Genomic DNA, 25,582 nt, shown 5'->3' with positions numbered 1-25,582 from the left:
GGAGCTATCAGAAAGGTGTATACAGTCCACCTTCCCCTAAACTCTCAGAGCAGAGTTACAGATATTTAATTACGCCACGTTCCCGTGTACATGATATATGACTTCTATTCCCACCTCTTGGGTTTTTCTATTTTTTTTTACACAGTATATATCCTGTATCAGATCAAATCAAATCTTTATTACAGTCATAGACCAACATAAGGAAGGTGGAGAAGAGTCCTTAAAAAGGCATAAAGGATACCTCAAGTAAAAATAAACATCTAAATCCAAAAAAAATTATGAAAAGCTAGAAGATATAAAAGAGATACGAATTAAAAACTAAAAGTATATATTAAAAGCGAGAACCTAAAAGAGTCTAAAAGAAGGGGTAGGAGCATTAGATGGGTATAGAGGAGCATAAAAGATTGCATGTGGAAGGCTATATTTAATGAGCACCTAGTTCACCATATTATAGTGCTTTGTAACTTGATAAAGTTACTAAGCACTGTAATATGGTGAACTAGGTGCTCATTAAATCTAGCTTATAGCACAAGTCATCTTTTGACAAATTTTGAGTGCTGCTGCACAAAACCTGACAGCATTATAACTTGCAGCAGGGTTGGTATCTGAAAGCAGCAGGGTGGTGTAGAATTGTCCTGTGTGGTATTTTTCAGTTATATTGTCCACCAGCAGGGACCATGTGATCAGTTTCATCCTTACTGAGACTCCTCACATGTGGGTAACCAGATGTTGTTCTATGGGCAGTGTTGTCCAAACTTGGCCACTTTAAGATGAGTGGACTTCAACTCCCAGAATTCTCCAGCCAGCATGGCTGGCTGGGGAATTCTGGGAGTTGAAGTCCACTCATCTTAAAGTGGCCAAGTTTGGACAACACTGTTCTATGGGGCTCAAACCTGGTGCCTGCTGGTGGGCAAGGTAACTAATCATCTAGTACATGTGAATGATAATGTGAACTTTGGACCAAATTAAGCTTCATACCAAATGCACTGATGGCTCTGAGATTTTTTTTTTCAGCCATTAAAAATAAAAGTTATGGTGGAAATTAGAATTGAGACCCTACTGTATAATAAAGGAGACAATTTCATCCCCCCTCCTCCAGTCCTTATGAGTATCCTCTCTCCAAACTGGTTTGCCTCAAAAAAGCAGTTTCTCTTGACACCAGTGGAACATTCCCAAGGTTTTTTTTTCTTTACAGCAGAATAAATTTCATTCTGATACATCCTAGAAGGAACCGTTAGCCTCCACTTTCTCTGGGTAAAAAACAAAACAGGTTTAAGTGACAGATATCCCTGTCTTTAATCTATGGAAACTTGATGTGTGTATCTTATTCAATATAAATTTGATGTATGACTACATACACAATAAACTTAATACTGTTAAGAACGACCGTCTGTTTAACATCATGAGTACTTTGACCCTCAAGAGAACTGCAATTAAAAAAAATGTAAACTATGTTTTTTTTCTTTATGAATATATTTCAAGCTGGTATGCATTTAATTCATCCCAAAGCAAGACTCTCTTTGATTCCTCTACTTCCTTGATTTTTCTAAGCAAGACTAAAACTCTTTCAGATAGCTCTCCTGATTTCATGTTCAGTATCTTAAGAACTTTTGAACTGGAGACAGAGGAAGGAAAGGATGGCTGTATAAAACTGTAGACTACAGTTGAGTAGGGACATTGTAAAAAAACAAGAGGCATTTTAACTATAATAAAATCTCCCTTTTCTCTAACACAGTGTTGTCCGAACTTGGCCACTTTAAGATGAGTGGATTTCAACTCCCAGAATTCTCCAGCCAACCATGCTGGCTGGAGAATTCTGGGAGTTGAAGTCCATTCATCTTAAAGTGGCCAAGTTTGGACAACACTGCTCTAACACAACTGGGAAGCTGGGCGAATGGGTGAATATTTGAGGCCACACTTCCCTCCGAGATGAGACTGGCCCCAACCTTGCTGAGCTTTTGCAAGGCCTTAAAGACATAGTTTTGCACTGGGTTTGGGAATCCAGACGTGTGGCAGAGCCTATACAATGGTTATGTTGATTTGTTGTTGGTTCTGTTCTGTTGGTTATGTTTTGACCTTGGCTGCTGATTGTGTGTGTGTTGTTTTTATGTATTTTATGTATTTTATGAGGTGTTTAACTGTTGTGAGCCTCTCGGAGTCCTGAATTGGAGATGAATGGTCGTACAAATTGAATGAACCAATGAATGACTGAATGAATGAATGAATTAAATTTCTGAATCACGAAAATAAAAGGGAGGGCAATCCATTTTGTACCAGATCAAATTGTACCATCAAATTCTTTTGTTGGTGTCAATGGTATAGACCTCTGTAAAAGATGTATGTTTCTCCCCCCCTCCAAGAATTTGTCCCATGCAGATTTGTCAGAATAGATGTTGCTTACCAAGTGCCTTTCCTCCTCCTCCCCAGGCTGGAATGATAATTGATAATGGAGTTAAAACAACGCCAGCATCAGCCAAAGACAAACGACCTATCCTGACTTTGATTTCTGGAAGGTAAACTGACTTTTCTGGCTTTGTTGTGGCTGAGGGGGGAATTACAGTTACTGTTTGTGTCCATGGGAAATTTTGCATTGATTTGGGCTGTTTTCTGATACTGGCAAGGGGAATCTGACCTGCCAAGCCACGTAACTTCTTTATCTGGGAACACTTTTCCTGTTCCAACAAGATCCTGTCTCTCTCTTGCATTCTCACCTCCTGCAAGTTTCTAATCATCTTCAAGAATGCTGATTTTACTACTTTTTCTCATACATCTTCTGATCCTTGAAGTTCAGGCTGTCATTAAGCTCCATGTCTCCCCTTTTTGGTTTCAAATTCATTACTTTTCCCAGGGTGTTTGTTGTATGGAGAGCAGATTCCATTTGTTACACCCCCTCCCTCTTTTACGGTGTAATTGCATTCATTCTTAGATGATTTTTCTTCTAAGTTTACTTGGACTCAAGGGTGGGTCAGAAAAAAAAGTCCATCATTAGTGAGAAGTGCCATTCAACATCTTGAATGCCTTTTCATCATTTATACAGAAAGGAGCACATTTTTAGTCTAATGCTTCCAAAGCCTATACAGGAAATATGTTGACAATGCTTGATCAAATATCTGGAGGGGGTTTTTTTCCTCCTTTTTCAGGAGGGGAGGGGTCACTGGGCATTTTGTAAGGTCAAAAGCAAGACTTTTCTATGAGCAGAGCTCCTTTTATGTCTCCTCCTTAACACATCAAAGTAAAATAAACAGGGTAAAATAAGCTCATGTGTTCAAATTTCTGTAATGCTGCTTGTTGGCAGGGATTTACTTTGGGGGAGTATAGAATTTAGATTGTTTTGCTGGCACTGAATAGTCATCACACTCTCCTTGTTGCTTTGTAGTCTTGGATCTTTGAGATCCACAATTTTAAAGTAATCTCTTACTCCTCTGTTAATTGGGATTGCTGGAATTCCCCTATTATGGCTCAAATGGGAGAAGTGAGTCTAAACTAGGTGCTAATATAAATACTAAACTCACACACACACATACACTCTGCAGTTAGCATAGCCCTATCCTTTAGCCATTGTTCTTCTGATCTGTCAGTATCAATGCAATCAGAAATCAGGCTTAAATGGCTAAAGGGAGGACTAATTTTTTGGAATTCCCTGAGTGCAACCCCGTCCCCAGCCAATTAAGCTTCTTATAATGGATGATTACATGAAAGGAAATAATGCTGTCATCAACCTGGGCATTTATTCTAGGCCTGCCTGCATCCTAATCCTCATCACCATCATTGTGTGATTCCCATGAGTGTGTCCAATAGTAAGACTTCAAGTTTGCTTAAAATGCCTCGTGCTCAACAGAAACCAGTTCTGTTTGGGGACAGCAAAAGAAAGCTATCAATCCCCCCCCCCCGTTCTTCCCGTTTTACTAACAGAAGCTGTTTCCCCCACTAGTGACTTTGTAAACTATCCTGAAAATGACAGAAAGCCTGTCCCCATTGTTGTTATTTGGGCACAACAATGGTTGGATAACTCTAGTAAAGGAAAGAAGTCACTGGTGGGGAGAGGATTTGCAGCTACTTGTACCTGCGTGGCAGCTGAGAAGCTGCTGGGGCAAGATTTTCTTGTAACTTCCTTTTCTGGCTCCTTTTCCTTTCCACAGCTTCCCCTGACTCTTGAAAATGCTTGAGTAATACTCCATCTCATTATGACTAAACCTTGGCGGGTTGATGTTTGTTATGGTTATTAGTCTGATGAGAACTGAGAAAGCAACAGTTCTTTCTAACATTCTCTTCCTGTCCTGGGCTTAAATCATATATTGTTAACTCCTGCCTCGTTCCTTCTCCAAGGTCATCTCTGTAATTCTGTACAGTGGTGCAGAGTTTGGTTGTGTTTTTCTAATGAGGACTAGAAGCTTGACTTTGATGCAGGGCCTTGTGAGGGGATGAGATTAAAGCAGCCCACCTCAAGGGGGTTCCTCAGAGAACTGGGGTCCCTGATCCCCCTTTCTGCCTCTTGCAATTCCAGATACAGCCCACACAAGGATGCTGACCCTTTGAAGCCCAGAGAGCCGGCTCTAATTCAGCGCTTTATCGCTTACAAGAACCAGGACCATGGAGCCTGGCTGAGGGGAGGAGACGTGTGGTTGGACGACTGCCAGTGAGTGTTGCCTCTGTTCTCCTCTGAGTTCAACCCCATCTCTGCAGAAGCCGGGCTGTGGCTAGGCCTCTTTTTCCAGCATCTTTCGTCTGGCTGAGATTTAGGCAAAAATTAAAATCGGCAGGGGGGCAGGGCCCTTGTTTTTGCAAACACAAACCCCAGCTTGTCCGCTGAAGCCGGTGCGAGTGCGTAGGGTTGTTTTGTGATGCACATCTGTCTGCATGCCCCCTTTTACAGTATGCTGCAGCAGGAGGGGAATTTTAAATAAACCCTTCTTCCCTGAGCCCAAAATAAAATATAAGCAGCTGGTCTAGTGCTTTTATTTTATGTGGTCACAGATTATTGCCAAGAATTCCAGTGCCAGGCAAGTAGACATAAGACAGTGTTGCTTGGCGAAAGGGTGCGTAAACAATGGTCAGCGTAAAAGTCTTGTACAGATGGAAGACAATTCCCTTATTTTGCTTTCTGAGGACACTGGGTCATCCAATTATGTATTTATTTTTAAAATTTATTTACAATTTTTATAGCCTGCCGAATCAACAAGGGCTCTGGGCAAGGTCCAGCAAAATCAGATGCCCAGATTATGTCATAAAGATGCTGTTTGTCTATTTCCTGGCTCCAGTGCAGGGGGCGAAAAAAGGGAATCAGAGTCCCATTGCATTTTTTTAATTCTCCAGCTCTAGTCCTTCAACCAGTCCTCATTCCAGGGATGTCTGCAGGAGCGGGGCTGGTAAAAAAAAGTCAAGATGCTAGCCACAATCATGTGATTAAAGCCCCACCCTTTTTTACTTGCATGAAAAAGGGGGACAGGTTCATGCAGAATCCCACAACTTGAAGCCCATGGGTCACTTGCCGCCCCCCCCCAAAACCTTGAATGCAGCCCCGGGGGACCTCCTACAGGTGTTAACAAATTACAACTTTAACCATATCAAAGGGGAGAAATGATCACATAGGTACATGAGCAGAGAGTAACCATCTTCTGTCTACTTTTTAACAGCATGAACGTTTTGAACAAAACGGTTCATGTTTTTTAAGTTTTAATTTAGCTCCACTCAAAGCTGACCTGCAAGATTCCTGCCCTAGCGAGATTCCACTTGACCTGGAATCACCCCAAATTTCCACTTGCTACTGGCAAGTTGTGGAAGTCAAGGAGCACAAGCAACGATGGCGTGCTTATTTGACACAGGAAATTGCTTCCTGTTCCACAAACAATGGCTGTGCTGACTCCATCCATTCCACCAGGTGTTTGTGGTTACAGTGGCAAATTGGTAGCTTAACCTCCTCCAACCTGATATCTCCCAAACGTGTTGGGTTTGCAGTTGTTAGAACTCCCAACCTTCAAAGCCACTGGCTGCGTAGTCCTAGCACACCTGGAGAGGATCCGGTTGCAGAAATCTGAGCTTGGCAATACAACTGTGCAAAACATGTGGCTGTTGTTTTGGATTTGAGCTATAGTCTGTCTGGGTCTTGAGAACCAAGCCTGCAGATTTCCTCCTCCTGATCTCAGGGCAGCCTTTTTTAGTTTAAAACAAAACAACCTCTTGCTTTTGAGAACTGCAGATTTTTTTTTTTCTACAGAGGCCTGCTTCTAATCTACACATAGCCAAGCATTATCTCTGATAACCGAGAATTAACATGAAAACTGTTCAGCAGTGTTTCTGGTGGTTATCTGTAATTGTCCAACAATCTACAGGAATCCAAAGTTAGTTTTAACAGGCTTTGCTGTTAAATGATGAAAACACTTGATGCTGGTAGTTTAAAATGTTATTATTTGTTTTTTCAATTGCATTCTCTTATTTTATTGCAGTCCCTCCCTCCCTTTCTTCCAAAGAGATTTCACACTAAAAGTATCTCTAGATGGTATAGCTACAGGTTGACACGTATCTTTCAGTACAATTCTTATCATGAAAAAGATTCTGGGAATTTAGCGATGCTGCTACAGAGAACTAACATGTGGCCTTAAAATAGGCCATACTGTTTGTCCATCCCACTCAGTCTTGGCAGTTACATCTGGCAGTAACTTTCCATGGGCTCACGTAGAGCTTCTTCCCATCACCTGTAGCTGGTGCTTATTTGCTTTTAATTGCAAATACCAGGGAGTGGATTCAAGGCTCCCACAGTTGCTGTCCTCTGAGTTGCATTCCCTTTCCATGCAGCTCTTAAAATTTTATTCATTATTAGATTTACACCCCACCTTTATTTTGTACAAAGTGTACAGAATAGTGTCCATAATGCTCCTGTGTCCTATTTTCCCCACAACTGCAACCCTGTGAGGTGGGTTGGGCTGAGAGTGAGGGACCGGCCCAAAGTCACCCAGCCGGCTTTCATGCCTAAGGAAGGACTACAACTCACCAGCTCCCGGTTTCTAGTTCAGCACCTTCACCTCTACTCCAAGCTGACTGTCGTTATAGCTCCAGGCACACCCCACAATAGCTTATAGACATAAATCCTATTAAACCAGTTTAAATGTGTGATGCAAATTTAAAATAAAATCCTAAACGTTGCTTATCCTCTTTTTCTTGCCTTTGCTTTCAAGTCACAAAGGGCAGGTCCTCCTTTCTCTCAACATTTAGACTAGTAACTTCCTTGGAACAAGGACCTTTATTTGCTCCAGCTTCAATCCACCCATACAAGATGCTGCATTGTTAATTTCAGGTGCTATTTAATAAATATAAATCCGCTACAGGATGGAGAATGCCCACCAGCATAGGCAGTAACATATGTAGGTTTGACTCTAATTTCTTTTAGCCTTCTTGCTTCCCTTCACCCAGCGTGTCCTTGTAACTGAATATTAACAACCAATTTGAGTATCTCGGGCCTTTCTTTTTTTCAATTCCCAGAAAGGCTTTTTCCAGCTTGTTAAACTTTTGGCAGTGTTTATTCAGGCCAATTTCAAATAAGTTTCCAGCTTGCATAACTTAAGTATTTTTATAACTGTAGGAATCTAGCTGTTTTAATATTTGTTACTGCACCAGAGCAACACAATGTAGGCTAAAGTAAATTGCCATTCACATATTTTTCAATGCATCAACTTGGGAAGGCAAGGGAATTAGCTTTAAAGCAGGGACATAACCTGCTTTCTCTTTTGATTTAATTAATTTAATTTAATTTAATTTAATAATTTTAGTGTTTTCCCCCATTTTTCCTTAAAATCACATTTAGACCGACTTTCTGGTCTAAAAAGAATAAGCAGAATTGGCCTGAATACTACTTAGATAGAGACACCGGGAAGTCTTGCAGCCAGGTTAGATTGGAAAGAGCCAGTTTGGTGCAGTGGTTATGGTATCAGGCTAAAAACTGGGAGACCGTGAGTTCTAGTCCTGCCTTAGGCACAAAGCCAGCTGGGTGACCTTGGGCCGGTCATTCTCTCTCAGCCCTGGGAAGGAGGCAACGGCAAACCACTTCTGAAGTCTTGCCAGGAAAACTGCAGGGACTTGTCCAGGCAATCACCAGGAGTCAAAAATTGACTTGAAGGCACTCCCCCACACTCAAAAAAAAAAAAGAGAGAGAGAGAGAGAAAGAGAGAGAGAGGGAGAGAGAGAAGGTTGGGAAGTAAAAACTGCATCCTGGAAGAAGTCAGTGACAAACTATTTCCAGTTTGTTTTTTGTTTTTTTTTAGTACTTCATGCTCAAAGGGCTTCTCTCTCATTGTCATTCAAGCTTATGGGATTACTTCAGAATAAATGACTTGAGGATTGGAGCCACACTTTTGCAAGAAAATGAAGGACTGGTTATGAGGATCCAACAGAGAGGATTTCATCAAAATGATTTTATGGGGTGGGGGGCTGTTGCAAAATTCATAGGTTGTTAAATTAATAAATTTACTGAGATCTCTAGGGTTTGCAGCACCCCTACACCTCCTATTATGTTTAATCCTGGTTGAAATGTACCATGAAGGAAATGGTGATCTTGTTTATGCCTTTGCTGCTTCCTAATCTGGCAGCATGTTGGGAGAACCAGGAGTTCTGGATAATGCAGAGATTCAGATTGTAAACCCTCTGAATAATGAGCTTCCCTTCCACTTCCCTGAATATTCAAAGAAGCTTGTTAGTCTGTGAAATCATGATTTCTTTCACTGCAATGATGGGAGAAGGTTACTGAGGACCAAACAAGTAGCCTAATCAATAAAATCATGGCACAGATTGGAATCCAATTCTCCAGACTAACCCTTGAACGGTCTCTCTTCCTTACAGGTTTGCTGACAATGGCATTGGCCTCACTCTGGCTAGGTAAGCACTCTTGGTTCCTGTTTTAGGTTCAGGGTTTTTTTGCCTCTACAAGTTACAGAAAAGTAGGAGTTGTCTCAAGAAGCCATGCTGACCAGCCATTTTGATCTCTTCTAGTGGAGGGACCTTCCCGCATGATGACGGATCAAAACAAGAAATTAAAAATAGCCTCTTTGTTGGTGAAAGTGGAAATAAAGGAACTGAAACAATGGACAACAACATCTGGGGACCTGGAGGGTTAGACCACAGTGGACGGACTTTGCCCATTGGACAGTGAGTTTGGGAAATTCTCCTGTTTGGTCCAGGTTTCCAAGCCAGTACAAAATTTAATTCTATTCTTTTTTTTCTAAACTTGCCACTGAACAGACCATAAATGAAAGAAAAGCTGCATTTTAGATCTGTTCTTCTACAATGAGCAGATCTGAGATTCCCATTTCAATCAATCAGTCCAAACTGAAGTTCACTCAGCCTCCCAAAGACCCAAATAAATATTCTTTGCCACAACAGTTGTTTCTAAACTCACTGTAGTTTTCTATTTGTCCTCAATTTGTCCCCTTTCTAAGGGGTGAGCCTACAAGTAAGGGTTCTGCCTAATGTGTGTGGCCTTTGAAACTACTGAAGTAAACTCCTTGAAAAGAAGAGCATGTAAACTGTATTTCCTTCTAATAAGAGCTGATAGATTTTGTATATTACATTTTGAATTATGCTACCCTTTGCACATCTGGATTGAGGCTTAATTCCCTGTGACGTTAATGTGGACATCAAGGGATGCAAAAATGGCTCTCACTACTATTTTAACAGTATTAGTATAGTAATTGTAATTGGCTCTTAAGAATCATTGTGTCACATACTGGATCCCACCAAAGGGATTATGCAGTCTAGCTTCCTGCTCCTGTAGTAGCTAGCTGCTATGCCTCCAAGAGAAACATGCACACACAGCCCAAGATCAAATTATCTCTCAACCCTGGAGGTAATACGTAGGCCTCAGGAGCAGCAGTCATTGATAGCTTTATCCTCTTTAACCCCCTCATCCTAGACTTGGATTTAGATTTCAGCCACATGCTTTCTCTGTTCTGAAATATCTGGCTAATTTAAAGGCATCTCTGACAAACAATTGCCTTTTGACTACTTTTCTCCCACCCCTCCTCTCCCAACTTCTGTTTTCTTATAGTCACTTATTAAGTCTCTGTTTTGGGAAGTGTTTCATGCTGTAAATGAATGAATGAATGCTGGAGTATATTGCTTGATAAGGGATTGGCACACTTAGTGGGTGGGTGGGTGGGTGGGTGGATGGATGGATGGATGGATGGATGGATGGATGGATGGACAGTCATAGACCAAAAAAATCCTCCATAGTTGAAATATAAAATATGCAGCCCATAGGGGCATTAACAGCTTGAACACAGCTTAAAAAACCTGAGGTGTGTTAATAAGAGTCACAAACCTTCCTACTCACTCACATATACATACACACATGAGAGACTGTAGAAGCTAATTCCTTCAGCTAAATTTGAAAATAGTCAGCTAACATGCAGGCTTTATGCATCACTGCCTAATGACTTACTTGTTAGATGTACAGTATATCGTGGTTTTCCTCCTGGAACTCAAGTTAGCATACATATTCCACTCTCTTCTATTTTTTCCCACAACAATCCTAGGAGTTGGACTGATAGATAGTGACTGGTCCAAAGCCAGCAGTGAGTTTCCATCACTAGACTTGTACTTGGGTATCCTGTTCCCTTAACTGTTGCACTGCACTGGTTCTTGGCAATGCACTTGTGCTTTCTGCTAATTTCTTAGAACCAACTCCTATGCACATCTTTTAAAAATATGTTTCAGGAATTTCCCAATCAGAGGCATTCAATTCTATGATGGGCCAATCAACGTGCAGAACTGCACCTTCCGGAAATTTGCTGCACTAGAAGGCCGACATACCAGTGCCCTGGCATTCCGCCTGAACAATGCCTGGCAAAGTTGCCCCAACAACAATGTCACAAACGTGTTCTTTGAAGATGTCCCGGTGAGTTTGTCTTCAGAGAAGATTGATGAATCGAAGGATTGTGCCAAGAACAAATCCTTGAGGCACAGTATAGTTCCAACAGAATTTGCAGAGGAAGTTTTGCATACAGTGGCCCCATTGGCAGAATCTCCTCCCTGTACAGTTGGTGCTAAACTGAGTTTGGATTTGGCTTCAAATAAGGATCAAATAAGGTTTTGGTTATATAAAGTTTAAAGTGTTTTTGTTGTTGCCACCATAGTCCCCTTTTAGGGCTTTAACTTTTGCAGGTTTGTGTAGTTTTAACTTTGTATAGAAAGGGCACTGACACTTTTGAACTTTGCTGTTGGAGAAGTCTCCTGAGAATACAAACAAATAGCCAAGAAAATAAACAAATTGAGAAAAGATTTGTTTTGCCAGAGTTCTCACTTGAGGCACAAATGACCAGGCTAAAAACCTAAAAGTTACAGCTGGGGATAGATCACCCTGGAGAAGGTCTGTCATGTGGTTGCTAAGAGCTGAAATTGACTTGATGGCACATTATCAATATATTAAACTGCTTTCTATTAAAATGTCTGTCTAAATAAACAAATGATAAACATGTATTCCATTGTTGGGAGAACCATGAATGCATATATTCAGAGATTACCATGTGGAGAGCAAGTTGTGCTCCTCTCAAAGAGATCCAGGCATTTACTAAGCAATGTGTCTGTCTTCTTATATGTAGATTTCCTCTAGAGTCTTCTTTGGAGAACCAGGGCCTTGGTTCAATGGGTTGGACATGGATGGTGATAAAACATCAGTTTTCCATGATGTAGACGGCTCTGTGTCAGAATATCCTGGATCATACCTTATTAAAGAGGACAATTGGCTTATTAAGCATCGAGACTGTATTGAAGTTCCAGACTGGAGAGGATCCATCTGTAGTGGACGCTATGCACAGGTAGTGGGGATGGTGGGTGTACAAATCAGAAGGCTGTTGGTTCATAGGACAGGGTGAAATTGAATTTATGGGCTGTCTGCAATCTAATATGAACCCAAAGATCTAACAGAATTAGTGGAATGAAGATTTTTCCATAGGGCCCCATTCCTACAGGTTAAAAAAGCAGTAAACTCAATTATAGCCTTCTATGAGGCTTAGTTTCTTCTATACATTGATAGCTGAGTGGGAAGCCAAATTTCCTGCAACTGGAAAGATATTTAAAAAGATAAAACAATGTCATTGTTCAGAAGGATAGGAATGAGTAGAAAGACCTCATTGAAGACTGAAATTTGAAAACCACTGGGAATAAATGGTTGTGTTATATAGTTAAACATGCTATGAAGGGTCTTCTCTTTTTTTTCCCAAACAGGTGTACATCCAAGCATATAAATCATCTAATCTGAAGATGAAAATCATCAAAAGTGACTTCTATACACACCCCTTGTATTTAGAAGGTGCTCTGAGCAAAAGCACCCATTATCAACAGTACCAGCCCGTGATCACTCTGCAGAAAGGATACACCATCCACTGGGACAGGACCGCTCCTGAGGAATTGGCTATTTGGCTCATTAATTTCAACAAGTGAGCATGCAACCCCTGAATAAGCTTTCTGAACTTTTCATGCCCGTTGTTAGGAGAAACAAAAAATGTTATAACGATTGCCATACTCTTCCAGCTCTGACATCATAATTCCAACAATTTCATTATGAGTTTTACCGTCTTTTCACCTAAACATTCTATGTTCTTGTAGAATAAAGGCAAAGCAGTCATAATTTAATTATTTAATACATGGAATGGGTCAAATTTATCCTTTACTCAGAGCTGGTGATCTACCATTGGAAAATGGTTCCATATGGCTCTAATGGATCTTTAAATCATTTTGGAACTAGTTCAGCTCCAGCATCTAAACATTTAGCCAGCATGGAAAGAATAACTTTTTTTAAGCTAAATATTTGACTTGGCTTGCAGCATGTTCCAGAAAAGTCATAGTCATGAGATTTGGGGTTGAACTTTTTGTTTTTAGTAATGCATTTTTTCCTTTTCTTTATTTAGGAATGACTGGATCCAAGTTGGATTTTGTTATCCTAAAGGGACAACATTTTCCATTCTCTCAGATATTCACAATCGCCTTTTGAAGAAAACCTACAAAACTGGGGTGTTCTACCCAGCTCTTCAAATGGACAAACTTGAATATCGATATCCTACCAAAGGCTATTACTATTGGGATGAAGACACTGGGTAAGGAATGAACAAGAATATCCAATATTCTCAAACTCTCATGGACTTGGGATAGAAAGAGATATTTTTTGATTGGGTTTGAATGCATGTCAACATAAGTCATCCTTATGACTTGTCTACGTAATCATTCATATCCTGCCCATTGGCCTTCTTTTTCTCTTTGATGGGAATGTCCTCAGCAAGAAAAACAATATCATATGTGGTCTTGCAACTTTGTCAGTCTTAACCACTTAGCTCCGTGGGACAATACATTAATTGTGTTTACTTTCATTTGTTTTTAAATGTTCATGGGAACATTGAGAGAGAGAGAGAGAGAGAGAGAGAAACTTCTGTTTTTCACACTTTTTCAGAGTTCTTGTTTGCCATCTAAAAGAGAATGGGTACCCACACAAAAGGGAAGAGAGTTTGGTTTAAAATCCTAGAGGCCTGTCCCTTGCTGTCCCCCCTCCCCAAATAAAAAAACCAATCCTATCCCTTTGTGGGTACAGTTAGGCTTCCGGCAGAAGAAAAAAGGTGTGTTCCTCTATTGGGCAAATAAATATACATGCCTGTAAAAACGCTTCCTGAGTCCCTGTGAAATTTTATCTTTGCCACTGCCAGTTGTGTCCCATTAGGCTATGTCCTTTGTATTGACTATGGTCATGGCTCTTCAACTCTTGCCTTTCTTTTCTTTTCTTTTTTTTTTGGTAGGTTGTTATTTCTCAAACTAAAAGCTCAGCATGAGAAGGAGCCATTCGCCTTCTGCTCCATCAGAGGCTGTGAACGGATCAGGATCAAAGCCAACATCCCTAAGAAAGCTGATACCAGTGACTGTGAAGCTCTAGCCTATCCAAAATACGCCGAGAAGCCATCAGTGGATGTGCCAATGCCCAAAAAAATGCCTAGTGTACACATGGTAGATCAATTTACTGATTGACTGTTGTAATTCTCTTAGGGGAATATGTCTCCTAGGTTTTCAAGGCATTGTTTTGGCTGTAGTGAAAGCTGCAGAATATGTTAAGCCTGGAGGCCTGGGTTGAGTCTCTCTCAGTGTTGGCTTCAGTAGAGGACCTTTCTCCATGTGTTGGCAGGGAGGTGGTTACTGACAGGGAATTCCATCTGACATAGTCTGTGTTCACTCAATAGCTGTGGCTAATTCAATATCTGTTTGCTCAGTTAATAAAATTTTCCAGTTTGCCCAAGCCATTGACTCAGGAACTCACCATGCAGACTGAAATCATATAACTTACTAGGTTAAATTATAGTTGGCCAGTTTGTGGTTCAGCATATCATGTGAACACAGTTATAGAGTTAAACCCCAGTCCTGGATCACCTAACTTAATAGCATTTTTCTCTTGACCAGCTTTAGTTTCATAATGTTAATAAAATTCTAGTCCATTATATCTTCTTCCACATGGCTCAAAGTTTGTGATATTATACCAAGGAAGGAAGGAAAGTAAAAGACGTTTGTTAGAGTCTTGGGTCTGATGCCTTCAGAGTAGAGCCATAAACTGCAGATCTGATTCCAATATTAAGGTTTTTTAGAAGATCTTTGAGGATTAGATGTAAATGCCTTCATTTTCTTTCTTTTAAAAAAACAGAACAAGGATCATTTTGTAGAACTGAAGATAGACAGCTACAAAACCAAATATTACCATCTCAAGGATGACTTTGCCTATATCTCAGTAAGTGTTTGCTTCCCATTTTTTTTTAAAAAAATACTTATTTTATTAATTTGTCAATTTATTTTTATATAATGATGTTGCTCTTAGGTTCAGTTTTAAATAAGCAGACCATATGAACTCACAACGAAGCATCAAAGAAAAAAATCAGAATAAGCAGTAATTTGTTTCCAATTCTCCATCCTTGGAGGATGTTAAGAAATTGCCTTTTCCTCTTGTGTAGGTTGATGGCAAGTCATTCTATCTTTCTGAAGAGGGTATTCAAGTAGTAGTGATTGATGGGCACGATGGAAAAGTTGTTGACCGGATGAGTTTCAAAAATGCTATTCTACAAGGAATCCCAGCTCAGATCATCAATTATGTCAACAACATTCGAAACAAGTAAGTTAACTGGAACAGAGGCCTTCAAGAAGGTTTCAGGAAGAAGATATACATCATCTAGTGAATACTCTATCATGAAATAGTCATGGAAACTGACTCCTTGCTTCTACTACGTATCTCTATCTGGAGCCACTTATCTCTAGACAAAAGGTTGCCCTGGAGGCTGTCTATTAAAATATTCTGGATGATACTGTGATCTGGTGCAGTGTAAGTCGATTCTCTGGAATACTCAGTTACTACTGCAAGGTCTTCATACTCTTAGCGTTGACATTACTGTACCAACTACTTGCTTCTTGGGAGGAATACTGAATCCAACTTTTCCTCGACCTTGCATTGTAAACAGGAATGGACAACCTTCTTATTTGTACAGGGCTCCATTTCCTCAAGGATAATTTTATTGGGGAATGAATGATGGGGAGGGCAACCTATTCTTTCTGCCATCCTCTTTCCTGCCCGGGGGCTGGATATTGTGTATCCTTGCTTAACAAATGATCAGTGCTGTTCAAGCTGGTTCTTTAAGGCTTACTCTGCAGACAGAGACTGCTGAGTGATTGCAGAAAGGAAAGACATAAGCAGGATTAAAAACAAGGAAGAGGGCTGGAGTATAGAACAGCATACAGCATTTGTCTGGATTAATTATAAGAAGGTCTGAACATATATACTGAGTTATGAGTTTCTTTATTGTGGGGAAAGCATTATGACACTCTTGGTACAGGGCCTGACATGCATCCATACAGGAAGCCATAGTTTGCATTAACCATGGTCAGAGTTACTATACCTGAGTTTGTATATTATGTTAAGCCTAAAATCCCTAATTACATATTACATTGCTAGATTTACAGGCCATCACAGTTGATTTATGTTAAGCCAAACCACATTATGGGCTACCCAGTTCCAAACCTTGGCAGCGGCAGAGATCATTTCATGCTTAGAGCTGAAAACTCAGTGTTTTCTTGACTGAAGTCAATGTGGCGTTTTGTTTTATTTGCTTTTTTGTGCAAGGTTAATATATAGAAGAGCTGGGAAAGGGTGTGCTATACTATTTTCTCATACATTCTAACTTTTCCAAACATTGACCAAGACTGAACTCAAGGTCATGAGTTTATTATTATTTTACTGGCTTATAGACTATATAATAATAAAATAATAATAATAAAATAATAAAAATAATAAAATAATTATTTTACTAGCTTATAGACTATATAATAATAAAATAATAATAATAATAAAGTAATAAAAATAATAAAATAATTATTACTTTCCTGGCTAATAGACTATATAATAATAAAATAATAGTAAAAATAATAAAATAATTATTATTTTACTGGCTTATAGACTATATAATAATAAAATAATAATAAAAAAATAATAATAAAAATAATAAAATAATTATTATTTTACTGGCTAATAGACTATATAATAAAATAATAATAATAATAAAATAATAATACAAATAATAAAATAATTAATATTTTGCTGGCTTATAGACTACTCCAACTGCAAATAACTCTGAGCAGCATATATCCCAACCCTCATAATTTGGGTTACAAAAACAGTATGATAAAAAGAAAGCAAATCGATGACATTATACAACCTGCATTTAGCACCAGAAATATTCATCAGTACAGCCAACAATCGAAAGGACTTCCACAACCCAAATTGTAATATAAACTGATCAGATGATATATGCTTACCGAGCAAATTTTGTATGATTGGAGAAAGGAAGATTCTGTTAAATTCTATGGATATCTATGCTGATGAGTGCAGTGCAGTTGTTCTGTTAATCATTTTTGATGAATAACTAATTCAGTCAAATGATATACAGTATGTAATTTTTCTGCCTTCTTCTAGTTCCATAGTGGTGATGACCTCCAAAGGAAGATTCATTTCAAAAAGTCCATGGACTAAAGTTCTGGAGACACTTGGAGCAAAACCAGGCTTTAAATTGAAAGGTAATGTATTATTGATATAATCTAATCTAATCTAATCTAATCTAATCTAATCTAATCTAATCTTTGCTATAGTTCTGTTATGACTTTGTGAAGAGTACCTTTTCTAGAATTGAGTTTTGATGTTCTATGGCTGGTCCTTTCTTCAGTTTTCAGATCAATCATATCTTTTACTACTCTACTATTTTCACATAGAAGGTTGGTAGAGAAAAGGCCACACTAAAACTGTTCAGAACTGTCCATCTATTTTTTACATGTGAAAATACTCCAAATACTGGATTTCGCTAAACTATTGAAATCCTTAATGGAACTGAATTTAAAGAGCTGAAGCTTTGGGTAGGGGAGGGCCCGTGCAACACAAGGTTTTTATCTACCCCTTTCTAGCCAAAAAATGCAGTAATTTCTTTTAGTAGGATGAATACTGAGAGCCAGTTTGGTGTAATGGTTAAGTCACCAGGCTAGAAACTGGGAGACCTGAGTTCTAGTCCCACCTTAGGCACGAAGCCAGCTGGGTGACCTTGGGCCAGTCATTCCCTCCCAGCCCTAGGAAGAAGGAAATGGCAAACCACTTCTGAAATCTTGCCAAAAAATCTGCAGGGACTTGTCCAGGCAGTCACCAGGAGTCAAGACTGACTCAAAGGCACCCTCTCCCCAAAAAAGGATGACTATTAGCTATAAAATTCAGCTGTGCTTCAAACAAATACAATCAATCTAGAAATCCTAATTCCCAAACAGCAAAGATAGCATAGTTTCTGCATCAGAAAAGTAAGCTTAGATGTTACACTGGAATAGCCCTCAGAAATATTGCAGAGTTTTTACTGAATTTAAAGTATATTTGACGGATGTGTTTGGGAGATTGCTTCTGCAGTGTGGTAGCTGATGTGATTAGCCTTCTGAATTTTCTTGCTTCAGCTGCTTCCATTTTTTGGCATAACAACAACAACGATAATTTAAACTTGTATGTTGCCTGGCTCTCAACAACTCTGGGCGGCTCACCCCAATCAATCAAAGAAATTACAATAGTGTCAATAAAATATAAAAAAACAAGCTATGCCAAGCATGATGAAGTGAGGGATCTCCCTCTCCTTCACCCAAAGGCCTGGGTGAAGAGCTGGTCTTCACAACTCTTCTAAACATGGCTCCTTCATGCTGTACGTTTTCCCAAACATGTGAAAAGATTAGGGAAGCTTGGTTCTGTTCAGGTTAAGCTTGTATCATTTTTCTGAAACATAATAATGCTGGAAGTGAAATCTACAGCTGTTGCACCCTCCCAAATATAATTCAGAAGACCGTTGTACTGGGTTTGTGCCTCTTCAAGGTTGCACTCTATATAATGTGATAACGTATTTTGGAAATGTTTAGTTATTGCCCTGCAAAAAAGGTAAATCTGTAGTTCTACGCCAGCATAATTGAGTTTATTTATTTGATCTCCAGGAAGCCCTCTGTCCTCCACCTCCTTAGGAACTAGTCCCCAATATCTCAGTGGTGGCCATATTGGAGGCAGCAGATCCTTCCATTCCCCATACCGCCTCCACCCAGTTTCCCACCTAACAAGAAATATGCTTTTGGGTACTGCTGAATTGCAACAGGCCTCCCTTTCCCACCCTGTATTATTTTGTAATTGATGAACAACCACATTTATAACTTTTTCACCAGGTGTCACTATTTTAAGAATTCCACACAACCGTTCCATCTTTCCAAATGTGGTGGGCTGAGAGAGAAATGGAGGGGGGGGGGGAAAAACACCGGGTTCTTCAGGCTTAAAACATTCCTAGAAATTGTGTATTGATCACCAAATGCAGAATGGCAAATTTTTGTTGTTCAGGGTACCCCAATTTCTAGTTTGCTACTGTTAATCCTACTCAATTTTTTAAAACAATCCTAATACCCATTAGGATAACTGGGAAAAGAGGGCTATGCATGGAATTATAGAATTGTGGAGACAGAAGGGATCGAAAGGAATACTTAGCTCAACCTTCTGCAATATGCAAGAAAAACAGTCAAACCCTCCTTGAAAATGACTATTCAGTGTTTTGGTTCTGATCTCTAAAAGGTTCTTGAGTGGGCATGGGAACACAAAGCAACCCTTGCTTCTAAGGCAGGAGAAGCAGTTGCATCTTCTCAGGAAGACATGGCTGCTTTCAGGTGTGAAAAGGACCTCTGAAGGTGCTGAAATGCGCTATCTGCAGAGCACTGATTATAAATGTTACCACAGATCATTTTCCTCATTGCACACTATTATTTATTTATTTATTTATTTATTTAAAGATAAAATGGCTTTTGTCGGCTACAAGGGCAGCTTCCAGCCATTCTGGGTCAAGCTGAATACAGACGATGATGCAGTGAGAATCTTTCAAGCTCTGCCTGTTCCTGTGGTCAAGAAAATGAAATTGTGAGGAAGCGCCTCTCTTTGAAAATACCCTCCGCAGAAAAGGGATGAGGAATGATGGCTCTTCTAAGATGTAATATATTGTGTTGCTGTACATAAGAGAAAACTTACTGTAAATAAGCCTTCAGATTGAACAACCAACATTCCTTGACCAAATGAGTCCAGTTTGTTTGATCTGTTTTATTAGTAACAGATTCCTTATCCTGCCAGCAGGTTCAAGGCAAAAGAAAAAAAAAAATGGTCTCATCTTGTCTCATCTCATTTCTATGAAGCACCATGACCACCTCTTTGTTGATTCACGTGTCTCTGAAGTCCTGAATTATTGGACATACAGAAGATGCTTCTTTTCCAATTCAACCTTTCCCTCATTTTGAATGTTCAGATACAGACTCAGGAAACGAATTCCACTTCTAAGTGGTACTGCTGGCTATGTAAATAAGAAAGTGTAAGCTAAAGTCAATATGAACATGAGACATCTAGCAAGAACTGCCAAATATCAGAGCTAGTCAGTATTGCTAGACGGGTCAATGGGCACTGCATGGAGAGGGAAATGTATAGACACAGTTTCTTGTCTCATTCAAATGCTAGAATAGTGTTAAGCTTGCTGATTACATTAAGGCTATTATGGAGATGGTGGGAGCCTCACCAAGCAAGACAACAAAGATTCAATCACAGGAAATAATAGCTTATGAAACAGTTACTGTCGAATGTAAAGGATATATTTGGCTAAAGAGGAATGCCTATTCCATCCTCTTTCTAGCCCGGAAGATGTTACTTCTTCCCTTGTATACATATTTAATAATCGAAACTATATTTAGCTATAGGCAAACATTGTTATGTATACATTCCCCTGCCCACACTCCTAGATCTGAAAGCAAAATCTCAAAAGGCCACTGAGTGGGAATATTGTACAATGATGATAGTAATTAAGGGCAGTTTCAACCAAGAGTCTCCGGCGTGTGCCCTTCTATAATTTAGAGGGACAGAACGGCGTTTAGGTTTCTGGCATAAAACTACCATTCACATTCTGTGAACCATGACTTTTCTAAGATGATATTACAGCAAGTTGTTTCACTTCAGCCTACATTTAACAGTCAGCTTTACATGATCTTTTGTTTTTGTACATATGTCAATTCAAAACTTTTACCCGAAATAGCTGGTCCTTTTTCGGAACAAGATGTATAGCGTTTTGTATATTTTCTAAAAATTCCTGATGGGGGAAAATATATTTATTTATTGCAAAGGCACTAAAAGGGTTATAGCAGAAGAGAGCAAAGCTGTTACAAGGTGGGGAGGGTTTTTTGTTTTTTTGCCAAAAATACCTGGAAATGCTCTCTTTGCAGTTGAAATTTTTTAATGGCCACACGTGTGGCGCACTGTCTCTTGGCAGAAGTTCTTTTTTTATGATGATAAGCAAACCTCTTGTTTCCAAATGTTTTCACTTACAATTTAACGTTTTGTTGTTTGGAATACACAATTTATTGAAATAAAATTTCAGTGCAACGTGACGATTGCTTATCCGTTTGGTGACTTTATTATGCTAAACTACTAAGACGTCTTTCATCCCATCATCTACTCCTATAGTAAAACATCTGTTTACCCTTTGTGTTTGAAAATGATCAATGTGCATGAAGCACCCTTTAGAAAGCTAGCTAAGATTTTAAAAAAAATAACATGCCAGAGCAGAAGTATCGAGAGCATTGCTCACAATTTGGGTGAGGGGCAAATTTAAAAAGCTGATTTTTGTGACCTCCTTCCAAGCAGTTGATGAAAATAATGAGGAATACAATCACAGTCTTCACCCTGCTCTGTGTAAACTGTAGTTCTATTCACTGTTTACTCAGTTGTGACTCACTTCTACACTCCAATTCCCAAACAGTTAAAATTCGCTTTGGTATTTTAAGCAATCTACATAAGCAAAAAAACCCAAAACAAAACAGTCTTCCCAGTCTGCTGCTCTAATGAAAAATCAATTATTTTGGAAAATAAAGTGGCTTAAAAAGCTGCTGAGAAGCGGCTCATATTTCCCAACAATTAAGTTCCATAAATCCTACCCGAATGGCTGGGTTTACACAACATGCTTTGCCAAAACATGGCAGTATCCTGGTTTGTACTTCAGCATCTTATGCGAGCCTAAACTGGATTAACTCAGTGAACCTTGGTTCAGCCATCCATAGGCTGACAAGTTGGCCCCACACAAGCCAACAGAGCAATCTTCTTTCACAACTTTCTTATGCTTGACTGCCCTCTAGTGGTTTCCTTGGGACTGACCTGGAAAACAGAACATTTCCAAGCACTTGTCTCAGTGACCTAAAAGATAACTCTTGTCCCTTAAGAGTTTGCTGGAAACACAGAGAAATAAATAGCACATGGCCTCAGTTTACCCTATGCCCAATATAAGAAGCACGTGTCTTTCAAAGATGCATGCAGTCTTAGGCCTCTAAGCCAAATTCCACCTTCTCTTGAAAAGCAAAATTACCTTTCTCCTTTCACCAGAGCATCAACAGAATGGAGATTGGGACTGAACAGATTAAAGCAGAATCTGGGCAGTAACACTGGATCTGTTCTTCTTGAATAGGTTGAAGCTTCCTGTGAAAAATGCAGTTGTGCGCCCATCCTTTGATCAGTCTGATCTAAACAAGATAACTAGTTTTGTATTTTGGTTCTTGGGGATTCTCCAAATGCTCATCCCTTAAAAAAAATGGTGTAAATCAGTGATGGTGAACCTTTTGGGCTCGGCGTGTCAAAAATTCGGAAAATGCCTAACTTGACTCTGGTGGTGTGTCACAAACACACACACCGAACAAAAGAGAAACAATTCTTTACATAATACAGTCCAGTAATGTGTGGTGCTATGTATTAAAGAAATCTCAAATAATTACAAAATTACAAAAATGAAATACAAGTAAAACAAATTCAGTTTCTTTGGTAACTCAAACAGGGAGAATACTTGTTGTCAGGTGTTGGTGAATGCTGGTGTGTCACCCAAAACGTTGTGGCGTGTCACCCTTGACACACATCATAGGTTCACCATCACTGGTGTAAATAATCCATATGTACATACCCAGCTAACTTTGGGCTCAGAAGCTAAACAGGGCCAGCCTAATTAGGACTTGGATGGGAGCTCACAAAGAAATTTCAAGATCATAAGGCCAGACTCAGAAGATGGGAAAAAATCCCAGAAGCTACTATCAAAGAATGTTAGTTTTTTCCCAAGAAAACAACATGGATGGATATGTTGATAACATCACCAGCTCAACTCCAAGGAGACACGGCAGATCTTGACTGAGCTCAAAAATGCTTAACAGAATTGGAACAAGTTAGTAATGGATGGGAGACAACCATAAACCCCAGGGCTAAAGGCTAGACTGGGAAATTGGGGGGAAAAAATCCTGAAAGAAGACAATGGCAAATCTCTTCTGTACTGTTTGCAAGAAAACTACATAAGTGTTTTCATGGAATCGCAGAGATTGAGTTGGATTTGATGACATCTTTAGCTTTACCTAATAAGTCATGGTCTTCTTTTGGGGGACTGTTTTTAACCATTATAAAACCAATTATCAGTTTAACAGAGTTTACAAATAATAACATTCAGGAAAGCCTACTAAAAACACTTATTTAAAACTATATTAATTTTAAAGTACAGGTAGTCCTCACTTACTGAACACAATTAGGACCAGCAACTCTGTTGCTAAGTGACACATTTGTTAAGTGAAACATCATGTAACTGCACCCGACTTACGACATCAGTTCCAGCTGCAGTCGTGAAGCAAATTACCCATGGTTGTTAAGTGCGACATCATGTGACTGCGACTTGTGACTTCCTGCCAGCTTCCCCACTGACTTTGTTTGTTGGAAGCCAGCTGTGAAGGTTGCAAATGGCGATTGTGTAACTGCAGGACGCCGCAACTATTGTAAATATGTGCCAATTACAAAGTGCCCCAATTGCTGCGATGGCTGCAGTTTTGAGGACCAGTCGTAAACCTCCCTTTTCAGCACCACTGTAACTTCAAACTGAACAAGCAGCCAGTAAGCGAGAACTACCAAAAGAACAGAAACAAAGTACAGTGGAACCTCGGTTTACGAACTTAATTCGTTCCGTGACTCTGGTCGCAGCCCGAATTGGTCACAACCCGAAGGAAATTTCCCCATAAGGTTCAATGTAATTACCTTATTAATCCGTTCTGGCGTGGAGGACAGGGAGGCGGCTATTGCTTGGAGGGAGAGTCCCCCTCCCTACGACCATGTGTCAGGGGAGGAAAAATGGCCGCGGACCACGTGTCAGGGGCGGAAAAATGGCCGCGGACCATGTGTCTGGGGCGGAAAATGGCTGTGGACCATGTGTCTGGGGCGGAAAATGGCCGCGGACCATGTGTCTGGGGCGGAAAATGGCCGCGGACCACGTGTCAGGGGCGGAAAATGGCTGTGGACCATGTGTCTGGGGCGGAAAAATGGCCGCGGACCGTGTCACGGGAGGGAAAATGGCCGCGTATCCTGTTCGTACCCCGAGGCGGAGTTTGCAAACTGAAGCAAAATTTTGCGGCTGGAGCTGGTCGTAACCCGAAAAGTTCGTTAACAGAAGCGTTCGTAACCCGAGGTTCTACCGTATTTGTTTGCCAGCCTTTGGCTAAATTCTGGTTGAATCTGTTATAGCTTAAACTGGTACTGAAAACACCAGGAAGGCTTGGTTGCTGACTATAATAAATAAAGCAAGAAAAATAATTCAAGAGCTTTTATGTGCAAAGCAGAGACCAGTATTGCAGACCTTACACACAGGAAATGTGTAACAAATCATGGCACAATTTACTCCAGTTCTGATTATTTAAGGAAAATCAAACCAAGTGGGCAGAATAGCTCCTGAGTAAGACCTGCAGCCACCTTTCTGCAATTTTAAATTCTTAAGGATTGTTTTTATGAAGGTACAAATCTCCTCAGGTGAGCTCTGTCCATAAAATATGGTAGTTAGAAGAGAAGCCACCCAAGCTGAGCAAAACCAACAAGCAGCCAGTGTTTGAGCTCATAACTTCAACCTTGCCAGAAGTCAGAGGTTACAAACATCTTAACCATTCTTACTGATTCCTTTAACGGAGGATAAAATGGATATGCATAAAACAGGTTATGAATGGCTCTTAGTAATGGCCACGTATACTGATCTTTGATACTGGAGGCTGTCTGTTTATCAACACTAGCTGTAGAAAAAAAAAGGTGGATGTTCTCATGTATTCCCTAGTATAGAAAATAAATTGTAGCTAGAGCATACAGGTAGTCCTCATTTAGCAACTGCCTTGTTTAGCATTCGCAGTTACGACAGTGATGAAAAAGTAACTTTGCACTTCCGCTTGAGCACCATGGTGAGCTAAATGTCTCTTTCTGCAGTGGGGCCACATTACGACGGAGATCAGCGTGGGATGCAGAGTTCTGGCCACCAAAATGCTCTCCAGATTAAAGAGAGATCTTTGAGATAGCCTATGTGACTATCGTTTGAAAATATTACTTTTTGGATTAAACAGCGAAAAGGTGCTCAGAATATGGACTTTAGAAAGTTTAAGGGCTCAGATGGACTTGGAACTATAATTTTAAATGCCCACAAAGAGCTTTGAATTAACTAGAAATATTCTCATGGGAAAAGCGGCAATTGTTTTGAAGTTTTTCATGTTTTTCATGATAAAGGAACTTTGAAGGTTGGATATTAGAGGGAGCTAGAGGATAAAGAAAATGGAGCAGAAATCTATAATACAAACTTGGGAATATCTATCTGCCAAGCTTCTTGACAAAATAGATGAATTTCTTGGCAAGATTGACAGGGCATGTTGTAATGAAATTACAGAATAAGTTGTAATGGATGATTTTGAAATTATTTTGAAGGGGGACTTAAATGTAATAAGATATGGGCACACAAATGGAACCGATGGATGACTTGTTCCCAAAAGGATATACAAATATTGAACCAGGAAAGTGACTTGGATATATATATTTTTTACTGGATATACAATAGAACTGTTAAGGTTTTGAAGGACTTTTATTAGAAGTGACAAAAGGACAAACTTTATTGGATATATAAAATAAATCTGCTGAAGTTTTTGGCTTGAAACACAGATGAACAGAAAACTAGCTTTGGGATTC

General features: G+C 39.7%; 1 protein-coding gene across 2 annotated transcripts in view; it reads left to right on the top strand.

The window, feature by feature from the left end:
• CEMIP (cell migration inducing hyaluronidase 1) overlaps positions 1-20,967 on the top strand; it is a 132,352-nt gene extending 111,385 nt beyond the window's left edge. For both annotated transcript variants that reach the window (XM_088148644.1, XM_088148643.1), the window contains exons 17-29: positions 2,428-2,513; positions 4,505-4,636; positions 8,830-8,865; positions 8,980-9,135; positions 10,702-10,882; positions 11,586-11,801; positions 12,211-12,422; positions 12,894-13,079; positions 13,770-13,974; positions 14,660-14,743; positions 14,964-15,121; positions 16,973-17,073; positions 19,339-20,967. In XM_088148644.1, coding sequence (XP_088004770.1) covers positions 2,428-2,513; positions 4,505-4,636; positions 8,830-8,865; positions 8,980-9,135; positions 10,702-10,882; positions 11,586-11,801; positions 12,211-12,422; positions 12,894-13,079; positions 13,770-13,974; positions 14,660-14,743; positions 14,964-15,121; positions 16,973-17,073; positions 19,339-19,466 — 1,881 coding nt within the window. In that variant the 3' untranslated portion in view covers positions 19,467-20,967. The remainder of the gene's footprint in view (positions 1-2,427; positions 2,514-4,504; positions 4,637-8,829; positions 8,866-8,979; positions 9,136-10,701; positions 10,883-11,585; positions 11,802-12,210; positions 12,423-12,893; positions 13,080-13,769; positions 13,975-14,659; positions 14,744-14,963; positions 15,122-16,972; positions 17,074-19,338) is intronic.
• The last annotated feature ends 4,615 nt before the right edge of the window (positions 20,968-25,582 follow it).

The sequence above is a fragment of the Python bivittatus genome, unplaced genomic scaffold (assembly GCF_059951505.1).
Source record: "Python bivittatus isolate LINGU-HERP-01145 unplaced genomic scaffold, Pbiv_v1 ctg000530_np1212, whole genome shotgun sequence".
NCBI classification, from domain to species: domain Eukaryota; kingdom Metazoa; phylum Chordata; class Lepidosauria; order Squamata; family Pythonidae; genus Python; species Python bivittatus.
The sequence above is the reverse complement of the archived record's forward strand: the minus strand, read 5'-3'. Positions and strand labels throughout refer to the sequence as shown.